The following is a 10,370-nucleotide window of genomic DNA, read 5'->3' as shown; positions in this document are numbered from 1 at the left end:
ATATATATATTTATAAAGTGGTTAGTGTCATTAATGCCTCGAAAATAAAAATCTATTCACAAAGAATGTCAGTAAGAACTGAAGTGAGATAAACTAGGTTGGTTTTTTTTTTTGTGAAAAAGTTTGTTCATCTTAAAGTATTAATTCCCTTTACCTTTCAGTCACCAGATTTCATAGCTGTGTATTTCCTTTACCCTCGCAAATGTTCCCAGCAATGTGTATCTCTGCTATAATTAATTTTGAAAGAAGAGCGAACATGCAAATTGCCATTCACTCTCAGTGGATTATCTAGACACAGGCTTGCTACACAATGAAAAGAAAAGTTGCTCCTGATTCTACCACATATCAAATAAGCCAGACAAATCTAATACACAATGCGGGTTGACTCTGTTTGATGTAGGTCTGTAAGGATTTCAAACATATATTTTCTCAGTGAGGATGATTTCTCATAGATCATTCACAGTGCTGCTCTTTTCCTCTGCATCGGTTATCAAATCATCATTAATCATTCCAGAGTCTCCATCATTAATCATATCAGAGTCTCCACTGCCATGGGAAACAAACAAACAAACAAACAACAAACAAAGTATATGGGGCTAAGATAAGACAGAACAAACACTTTGTGACCAGTGGCCAGACTGGGAGTAACGCTCTTAAAAATTTCCTAGCTATTGAATAAGACGAAGCTATGAATTCCAGCAATAAAGACTCAGGAAATCTTGGCATGTAGCACAATATACTGTGAAGCATATGTACAAAATGTACATCAGCTTTTATTTTTATTAATGTAATAAATTACCTAATTAAAAATAGCTAAATAAGCTACGATTAAAATGCGCTTTCAGGCTAGAGCCACCGTTATGACTGGGAGCCATTCTGCTAGCAGGATATAGGTTAAGATGGCAATGACCCTTCCATATTTCTGTTACTCTGTGTCTGAGAAATTGTAAAGATAAATCACTGGGGAAAACCTGAAGCCTGTTCAAAATGTCTCTCTCTTATGCTTTTAACTACTCTAAGAATCCTTGTCATATTTGTCCTTTTAATCTTGTGCTCAGATTGCAAGTATAATGAGCAAGGGCCTTCTCTCTGGTTTTGTTTTGTAGGGTCTCTACGCTGGGAACCGCAGGTCCATGACTGGAACCCATAGATGCTACACTATTTCAGATAAGTACACCAAGTACTTATGTCCTTTGAATTATTTTTGGACCTCAGGTCTGCTGAGGGCTGAGATATATTAACTTGGCTACACATCCCCTGGATTAGAGCTGACATACCCAGCCAGCCTGGGGTGGAACCTATTCAAGTGGATATACTAAAATTGATGGCATCGTTGTACTGAAGCATGTCCCAAGAAGGACCACATGAAGCTTACCATCTTCTGCTCAAACAACCTAACAAAAGCAAGTAAATGCTTAAAAATTAGTGATTTATATAGAGATAAACAGGGAGGGGAGGGGAGGGGAGGGGAGGGGAGGGGAGGGGAGGGGAGGGGAGGGGAGGGGAGGGGAGAGGAGGGGAGAGGAGAGGAGGGGAGAGGAGGGGAGAGGAGGGGAGGGGAGGGGAGGGGAGGGGAGGGGAGGGGAGGGGAGGGGAGGGGAGAGGAGGGGAGAGGAGAGGAGGGGAGAGGAGGGGAGAGGAGGGGAGGGGAGGGGAGGGGAGGGGAGGGGAGGGGAGGGGAGGGGAGGGGAGGGGAGGGGAGGGGAGGGGAGGGGAGGGGAGGGGAGGGGAGGGGAGGGGAGAGGAGAGGAGAGGAGAGGAGAGGAGAGGAGAGGAGAGGAGAGGAGAGGAGAGGAGAGGAGAGGAGAGGAGAGGAGAGGAGAGGAGAGGAGAGGAGAGGAGAGGAGAGGAGAGGAGAGGAGAGGAGAGGAGAGGAGAGGAGAGGAGAGGAGAGGAGAGGAGAGGAGAGGAGAGGAGAGGAGAGGAGAGGAGAGGAGAGGAGAGGAGAGGAGAGGAGAGGAGAGGAGAGGAGAGGAGAGGAAAAAAAGGGAAAAGAAAAATTAAAAAGGGCACAGGAAAGGAGAAAGGAGAAAGGAGAAAGGAGAAAGGAGAAAGGAGAAAGGAGAAAGGAAACACAGGTCCTATAACATCTTTGCAATTCCTAAAAATTATTTAGGCTCACCACAGTTTAATGGTAAATGCACAGCATCATGTAGAACGTTATACAAATAAAGCAGGAGCTGAGCCTGCCAGCAGCACTCAGTAGTCAGTGCAAACACAGACAGTACAAATTAATTCAGGCAACCAGTAAACCAGACCAATACTAAAGCTGCCTTTTGCAACCATTCCACTTCTGGGAACACAAAACTCTGTATCAACTGAAAATAAAATAAATGTTTCATTAAAGCTCCCAAATGCATTTGTTAAACAAGAAGAATAACCTGTAGGATAGGCAGGGATATGCAGCTCAGCAAGGTAACTTGCTCTGAGAGATTCAGCCTGCCATAGTACAACTGGTCCCTACCAGGTAGAGCAAATTAAGGTTGCATTGCTAGCTACTGCGGAACACCACCTTCAGCAGCTTTTCATCCAAGAACGTATTTATTTTCTAGGATTTGGGCTCACCTACAACACATTTTGCTAAGAGTAATTTGAAAACTGTGAATGTGATGATAGCCTAATCACTCAAAACTTCAACAATGAAAATATGGAAAGGCTGTTGTATAAAAAGATAGCTAAATAGAATGGTTTAGTTTGACAGAAATAGAAAATATGACTCAGATAGGGAAAAGAGCTCTTTGCCCTTTAAAAAATCACTCTCGTTCTTCCTCTTTCTCTAATACAGGAGCCTTTCAGGGAGAGTCTGGTGATGCTGCATTATTGATGTGATACAGGTCTCCAGTGGAAACAGATGTGATATGTTTGGTTTTCTCTGATAGTCTGGGCTGAACACAAAGCAAATTACTGAATGTCAGAAGACTCAGGTTCATCAAGACCATTCAAAGCACACTTTTAAAAGAAGTTCTTAAATAATAAATCTTAAATTTCAAGCCTGTTGCGTAACCAAAAGTTATCTATGTACTAAAAGAAACGTGTCCCAAATGATTTTGCTGAGACAAACTGCAAATGACATTAAAATGAGTTATGCGCAGCTTCAGGATTTGTTTGTTCTCAAACTAGGCACTGATAGTTAGGGTGAAAGACACGTAATAGCACAGTCTGGGAGAACACAGAATCGCAGAATTGTTGAGGCTGGAATATATATAATTTAACTGAATATGCATAATATCTCTGACAATTTTCCCAATCCGTGTTGAATCCTTCATATTTAAAAACACAGTTTGACACCATGAACGTTCTCTTTACTGCCCCTTGGTTTCTGGCAGGCTATTTTACACACAGCATGGTCTTCCCACACAAGAAGTCAAGCAGAGGTAGACGAGAGCTGGTTTGGCCCAGGCTAGGTCACACTCCAGCTTCAAGAGGAATCCAAGGCCACCGTACAAAAAGGCAGGTTCAGTCTATCCACTCCAGAAAACCACGCAATGTACGTTAGGAGCAAACCCAAGCCACGGGATGAATATTTACTGAGAAACCAGCCTTTCTAGCTCACAGTGGACCTGGAACAAGACTCGACTAAAGCAATCAGTGGTAATCTCTCATGAGTAATAGAAGCAGGGTGATGGGACACACTGGAGTACGTCTCACTTAGGTGATGGCTTCAATGTAATCAATTTTCACAAAGCAGCTCAGACGAGAATGTAGTTTCCTGGTCTCTGCTGAAAATGAGAGATCCTGGGTGACACCACTGACGAATCTCAGCTGCCACTTTCTTCTTTCATCCTCTTTCTTCATCTTTTCACCTGTTTCTTGGCGTCCTCCCTAGGCATTCCTGCAAACTTGGGGAGAAAGAAACAAAGGTGGGGTGCCTGAGCCTGAGGTCGCTGAGACATCACAGGTGGAAAGGAGAACAAGGGTCTTCCTGGTTCCCGTTACTGAGCTCCTAAATGGGAGACCTGGTGGACCCTGGGAAGGAGTAAGATGGTGAGAGGAGACGGGACCTCACATGGTTTGGGAGATGCAGCCCCGGGGAGTCGCCATCGGGGAGGAAGGGAGGAGAGGAGAGGCTGCCCCTCGCCTGCGACCAGTCACTTGCCGCACAGGGGCAAAGAAAACGTGGCCAGGCCCGGCGGGGCCCTGCACGCACAACATGGCGGGGCGAGGCGAAGCCGGCCAGGGCGGCCGACGCCGGGGCGTGGCGGCCGGGGGCGGGGCCTCCGAGGGCGGGGCCGGCGGGGGCCGGCGCGGGGCGGGCGCAGGTGCGCAGGTGGCGGGGGCGGGGGGCGGCGGCCGCGGCCATCCTGCCGCAATTTCCCTGTGTCACGGCTCCCGTCTCCTAGCAACGGCGCCGAGTCCGGCCGGCAGCCGCGGCAGCCGCGCACCGCCCGCAGCGGCGGCGGCACAGGCAGCGGCGCCGGCGGGTCCGGCGGCGAGGGCGGGCGGGCTGCCGGGGGGCGGCCCCGCGGCGGGAAGGATGCGGCATGGCGAGGGGGCAGCGCTCCGGCGGAGCTCCCTGAGGCGGCCGGCGGCGGCGGGGCCGAGGGGGCGCCCGGCGCTCGGCCCAGCCCCGCCGCCCGCCCGCCCGGGGCCGTGAGGGGCAGCGAGGCGGCGGCGGCGGGGCGGGCGCCGCGCGGGGATGCCCGCTCGGGCCGGAAAGTTTCTTCCCCGCGGCGGCTCGGCCGCTTCCCGCGCGGACTTCTCCCCGGTCCTCCTCGGTAAGTGGCCGCGTCCCCCCGTGTCCCCCCCCGCCCCCCCGCCGCTGCCATCTTGAGCGGCGTCTTCGGCCGCCGGCGACCCCCGACCGACGCCCCGAAGGGCTGAGGGGCCGGGGCTGCCGCCCGGCGGGGCTCGGCGCTCCGCCCCGACGGCGGGGAGCGGCGGGGCAGCCCCCGGCTGGCGCACCGGGGTCTGGTGCCGGAGCCGCTCTAAAACGGTGCGTGGCGGCCCCTGCCCCGGCAGCCGGAGCCCGGCGAGCTCCATCTGAGGCGCCCGAGGGGTAGGAAGGGGTTAAACCGGGTCCTGTCCATACTATTAAAACTGTATTCGGTCTTTACCGAGCTGGGTCGGGGTGGTGCTCGAGGTCTCGCCCGGGGGGGCGGCGGCGGCGGGCTGGGGTGTGGGTGGAGGTCGCGGTCAGTTCGTGCGAAATGTGGCTCCGGCCCCTGCGAGTCCCGGGTGGTTTTATCGCGATGCGGTCACCGGCGATGGCCGGCCGTGCCCTCCGCCGCCGCCGAGCTCTGCCCTCCCCATCGCCAAAACTAAGTGCCCGGCGATGCCGAATTGGGAAGGTTCCGCGGAGCCGATCGCCATCTGTTTTCGCCGCTGCTGGCTAGTGGGGCAGTAGAAAAAATGAGATCAACGAACCGGCAATTAAAGCAAAGCATGCCCCGATAATTACACTTTTGCATCAACAAAAAACGCTCTTTTTTTTTTTTTCCCTTTTTAAAAAAATAAATAGTTCAACGACAGGAAAGAGAAGACAAAGTCTCTGCTCTTTGTTTTGAGCGTGCGGTACCTCGGAGAGTAATCTAACAATGTCTTCGCTGACAGCACCCTTCTTTTTCCGGGGAAAATACAAACGGAGTAAATGGGACACAAAATTACTGCATACGTGGCAAATCTGGCAATAGAACAGAAAAGAAATGAGATTTAAAAGCTGAACAGGGGAAGGGAGCAAGATTTTTTTTTTTTTAGGTGCTTACTTAATCGCCTTTCAGTGCAATTAATTGAACTTTGTTAATCATAGTATATTCCGTGCTGTCATCTTTTGCTCCCTCAAAGAAAAAATAATTGGACACTCGGGAGGAGATCCTTCTTGGTAGCATGAAGGAATATCTTCCAAAAAGAATTGCAGCGGTACAGGAATTGCTCCTACATTCTGTATTTTGTAGCTTAGATCACTGGAACAGAGATGACTTCTGATGGTCCAGTGAAACAGAAGCCATAAATGCTCAGTGTTTAGTCTCCTGCCAGTTTCCCTACAAGCAGTCATTGCTGTTTCCCCAGGTGACTCGCAAGGGTTTGTTCCTGCTTTAATAAGATTTGACATGCCATCTCTTACCTGCCAGCCACCATCTCCCCTTTCTGGGGAGGGGGGGGAATTCGCTGCTGTTACATAACGGTTACCTGGAGCATTGCACATGTTCCCAAACCAGGACTGCCTCTGGACTGCAGGCAGGAGATGAATTTCTGTAATATTGCCGATCAAGTGCAAATGGCTAGGAAAAAACTTTCACAGGGCACCACTTTCCAGTGTTCAAATGTTTCCCTTGTGTATTTCACAGTAATTCCTTTCCCACTCATTTAAGAAAGGCGAGTAATGTTTAATGCTCCCCCCAGTAATGTGTAAGTAGTGTAATAAAACAAATGGTATCTATAGATCAAATATGCTGCCTTCCTGCTTTTATTTCCTCCATCACCTCAAATCCTGTGTGACATCACTAACCACAGCCAGTGTGCAGTGTAACCCCAAACCCTGTTAGGGATTGGGGCTCAGCATCTTCTGTGCCCTGGTGCTTTGCAAGCTCCTTCTGAGACCAGCAAGATCTTTTTCTGCTTACAGCAGCAGATACTACTCCCTCTATCCTTCACCTGGAGTGTAAAGAAGTTAATCAGCTGTTTGGCAGGAGTGTGGTGGGGCACATGGCTGCTTTGATGCTGCCAGTCTGCCTGTCTCTTTCTCATACGTGGGAGCTGTGTGGGCAAGGGAGACCGGCCTGTTGGTGTTAACCCCCATCACACTTGTTGAGGTTTTTAATTAGCAGGAATTTGAATGGGGAGCAGCAGAGACACCTCTTGTGCTGCAGGTCTGCCCCTGGTCCTCATCCTCTTTTCTCCCTTTCACTGCAGGAGCTGGAGTGGCCGTTGGGGGCAGTGCTCTGGGTAGCCAGCCATGATCGCCACTGGAGGCCTCCTGAGGATCTCGGCTAGGAAACAGGACCCCTTGCGACCCCAAAGCCAAGTCCCCAAACGCAAACGCAAGGCCAAAAAGAAGCGCAAGAACGACGTGGTGGTGGTGAAAGGCAAGCTCAAGCTCTGCTCCCTCTCGGGGCTCATTGCCCTCTGTGGCATCCTGGTACTGCTGGTGGGCATCGCCTTGGCCGTGGTGGGCTACTGGCCAAAGCCCAGCCAGGTGTACAGAGAAGGCAGCTTCAGTGGGGGCCGGCACCTGGCATCGCAGGGTGGCACCCCGAAGAACCGCTCCCGGAACCAGGAAGGGGCTCAAGCAGGGATCCATCCAGAGTCACCCTCCAGAGCCAACACCTCCACCACTGCTACCACTCGGGGGTCCCCACAGTCCCCCCCCACTTCCTCATCCCCCCAGACCTCGGTGGGTTTGCTTTTCCGTCTTTTCTCGAGCTACTTGCATTCAGACAAGCTGAAGGTGCTGGGCCCCCTCATCATGGGTATCGGCATCTTCCTCTTCATCTGTGCCAATGCAGTATTGCACGAGAACCGCGACAAGAAGACCAAGATCATCAACCTGCGTGACCTCTACTCCACCGTCATCGATGCCCACAGCCTGCGGGCCAAGGACGGAGGCACCCCGGCCTCAGCTCCTCTGAACGGCTTTGTCAACTATGTGCAGTCCCGGGGCCTGGAGCTGAAACCTGGTGGAGAAGGCCTGGGTGCTGCTGCCATGCTGGCCAAGAGCTCCTGGCCACCGGGACTGGGGGTCTCCCTTTCCCCGCCAGACCTGTCGTCCTCGCCACGGCGTTCCTCCTTCTGCACCCCGCCGCAGCCGCCCAGCCTGGCCGAGGCTGTCTACAGCATCTACCAGGAGCGTGCTGCCCATGCTGGCCGCACTGTCACCAGCCCGCCCTGCAGCCCACCGGAGAGCTGGGGCCGGCGCAGCACAGCCAGCTCCATTGTTGGCTCTTCACTGAGCGCTTTTGCCCTCCTGCCCTTGGCACCGAGTGGTGGAGGGGGAGGCTGGCGGAGGCCCCCCGGTGAGCGGGGAGCGCGGGAGATCCCACGGGGGGAGTTCGAACTGAGCCTGACCAACCTCAGCAGCAGCCACGGTGAGGGAAGCTGCGGGACGAGGAGGCACAAGCTGGTTCTCAGGCGGCAGAGCACCAGCTGCTTGCCTGATGCCAGGCGTCCCCTTTTCCCTGAGCCGCCTCGGTCCCCAGCTGTCAGCAGGTGCCTGAACTCCAGCATCTTGGTAAAGGCATCTTCTAGCTACTCCAAATCTCTGGATCTGGGAGGACCTCCCCCCTCAACCCCTCCTCCCATCACTAGGACGGATTCCCAGAGCTCCCAGTCTGAGCCTTCCAGCAGCAATAAGGGCTACAGCCACCTGGAGGAGGCAGGCACCTCCTTGGAGTCAGTTGCCAACACCCCAGCCACTAAAATCCAGGACTGTGAGGAGGAGGAACCGGTCGAGAAGACGGACCCCCTCAAGGCTACCAGCAGAGAACAAACAGGGGAGCAATCCCAGCAAACTCAAAGACAGTACACAAATAAAGAGAAACTCTTTATGATTTCTAGGTCGCATGCTGCATTAGGGCTGGAGGATGGGGAACTGGAGAGTACTGGCATCTAAACAAAACAGAAGGCACGAGGACACCTTGCAACCCTCCACACCTTCCCCCCTTCTCCATCTCCTTGTGGACTTAGGAAACCGATCAATATCCAAAGAGCTGCAGTATGTTACCCTTGAAAATTGAATTCCATAAATCCTGTAGATGACTTCAGGAAGAAAAAGAAAATCCTTTCTGTCCGATCGTGATTGTATGTTCCATGCAAGCCAAATTGTATTAAATATCCACAGTCCGGCAAGTTCTTTGGATCAGATTAATACAATTTCGGACAGTATAACTGTGCACTTTACTGTTTTGATTTCCAAGTGCCCCTTCTTTCTCCTCTGATCTCTTTCTTGCTGATTTGCCACTAACTGAAAACCGCAGGCACCTTTTTAAACTCAAGAGCAATGTGGTCTTCAGATCAAGAAAGCTGAGCTCTCTCTTTGTTTTGGTTCAATCACTAAAAAGTTTGCAAGGCCTTAAGGATGACGTACCTTGACAAAGAATGAGTTTGTTTAAATTCTGGAAAAAAAAGACAAAAGAGACTGGAGCGGAACAGAGCTCTGATGATTTAGTTAAAACCATTACATTCCTGAATCCAAAATACCTACTACTACGTGATACTTTATTAAGTATTATTACACATGTATTGACTAATAGCATTAAAAGATTTTTTTTTTAATAAAACATTTACAAACAACACTGCCACACAGAAAAGTCCTTTATTTTGGTAAGTAATTACAGATACCAGAAACCTTTTGGTTTTATACTGTGATAGATTATAGAGATGCTATGAGGCCAAAGGTTTACTTATGCTTTTAAGTGGGTAGTTAATAATTTAGGTGTAATTTCAAAATAAATACTGGTTCAGTCTCTGAGAAACCACACTTTAATTCAATCAGCAGATTCTGTCTCTATTTCTAACAGTGCTCTGTGACAGCTGAAGAAATGTGAGATTTTGACATGCTAAGGAAAAAAATTTTTTAAAGGTTTGACCTTCTATCAAAATTAGATTTTTCGTGACTAACATGTTAATCTCGAACTGCAGAATATTATTTCTGGATTTTTCACTTCCCTTATAACTGCTGCATTAAGCCTTTCTGCTGTTACAGTTCCTATTTGTGAATGCATGTGCATAAGCTTAATTTTAAAGCATAATGATAGCCCTGTCAATCTCGTGAGTTGGCCCTATTGAAGTCAGCGGAGGTTTCTCACAGCGTGGTGAGGATTTCTTCCTCCGTGAGAAAAGCATCAGGTTTCCTGAAGGCTGGAGAATGCCTCGTCTGTAGGCAGATTTTTGGTAAATTGATGAGCTGTTTCATTTTTGTAGCTGCAGCGTGGCAGGCACTCTTTTATTTTGCCTAAACAGCTTTATGTGCTCAGAAGATTTTGTCAATACTTCAGATTTTAAATATGGACATGCCATTTCACTACTACAGGAAGAGAAATCGACATTAAACAAATACAATGTGTAGGCAGGCAAGAGTCTTTCTGTTGCAATTAAAATTTCTCTTACAGTTTCATGTTTTAAAATGCTTAAGTTACATATTTAACCACTTACATTACAATATATTGCAAAATGGAATATAGTTACCATTAAATTCAATTGCATGTAGAAATCCAGCAAGATCCTGTATTAAATAAGGTTAATTTAAAAGAAGATAAGAAAAAAAAATCCAAACAATTTGCCATGTCAGTCTTGAAACTGGAGTTAAGCAGAAAGTGCTTGTTCTCTCGAGCAACAGAGACATCCAGGTGACAATATCTTTCCTCCTGTCAGTGGCAACCAGTGCACTGACAACATGACATCAGTGTGGCACTTTTTACTATCAAACCACTAGCACA

At 49.7% G+C, this 10,370-nt stretch overlaps 1 protein-coding gene across 2 annotated transcripts; it reads left to right on the top strand.

Moving 5' to 3' along the window:
* Positions 1–4,551: 4,551 nt before the first annotated feature.
* On the top strand, positions 4,552–9,219 carry TMEM200C (transmembrane protein 200C). Of its 2 annotated transcripts, none has more exons than XM_074847715.1 (2): positions 4,552–4,715; positions 6,850–9,219. In XM_074847715.1, the coding sequence occupies exon 2, from the start codon at positions 6,893–6,895 to the stop codon at positions 8,543–8,545; it is 1,653 nt and encodes a 550-aa protein (XP_074703816.1). In that variant the 5' UTR covers positions 4,552–4,715; positions 6,850–6,892; the 3' UTR covers positions 8,546–9,219. The 2 variants fall into 2 exon arrangements, with proteins under 2 accessions (XP_074703816.1, XP_074703825.1); XM_074847724.1 differs by lacking the exon at positions 4,552–4,715 and adding an exon at positions 4,803–4,933.
* Positions 9,220–10,370: the final 1,151 nt, after the last annotated feature.

The sequence above is a fragment of the Strix aluco genome, chromosome 1 (genome assembly GCF_031877795.1).
Source record: "Strix aluco isolate bStrAlu1 chromosome 1, bStrAlu1.hap1, whole genome shotgun sequence".
Taxonomy (NCBI): Eukaryota; Metazoa; Chordata; class Aves; order Strigiformes; family Strigidae; genus Strix; species Strix aluco.
Note: the sequence above shows the minus strand (reverse complement) of the source record. Positions and strands in the feature narration are given on the sequence as shown.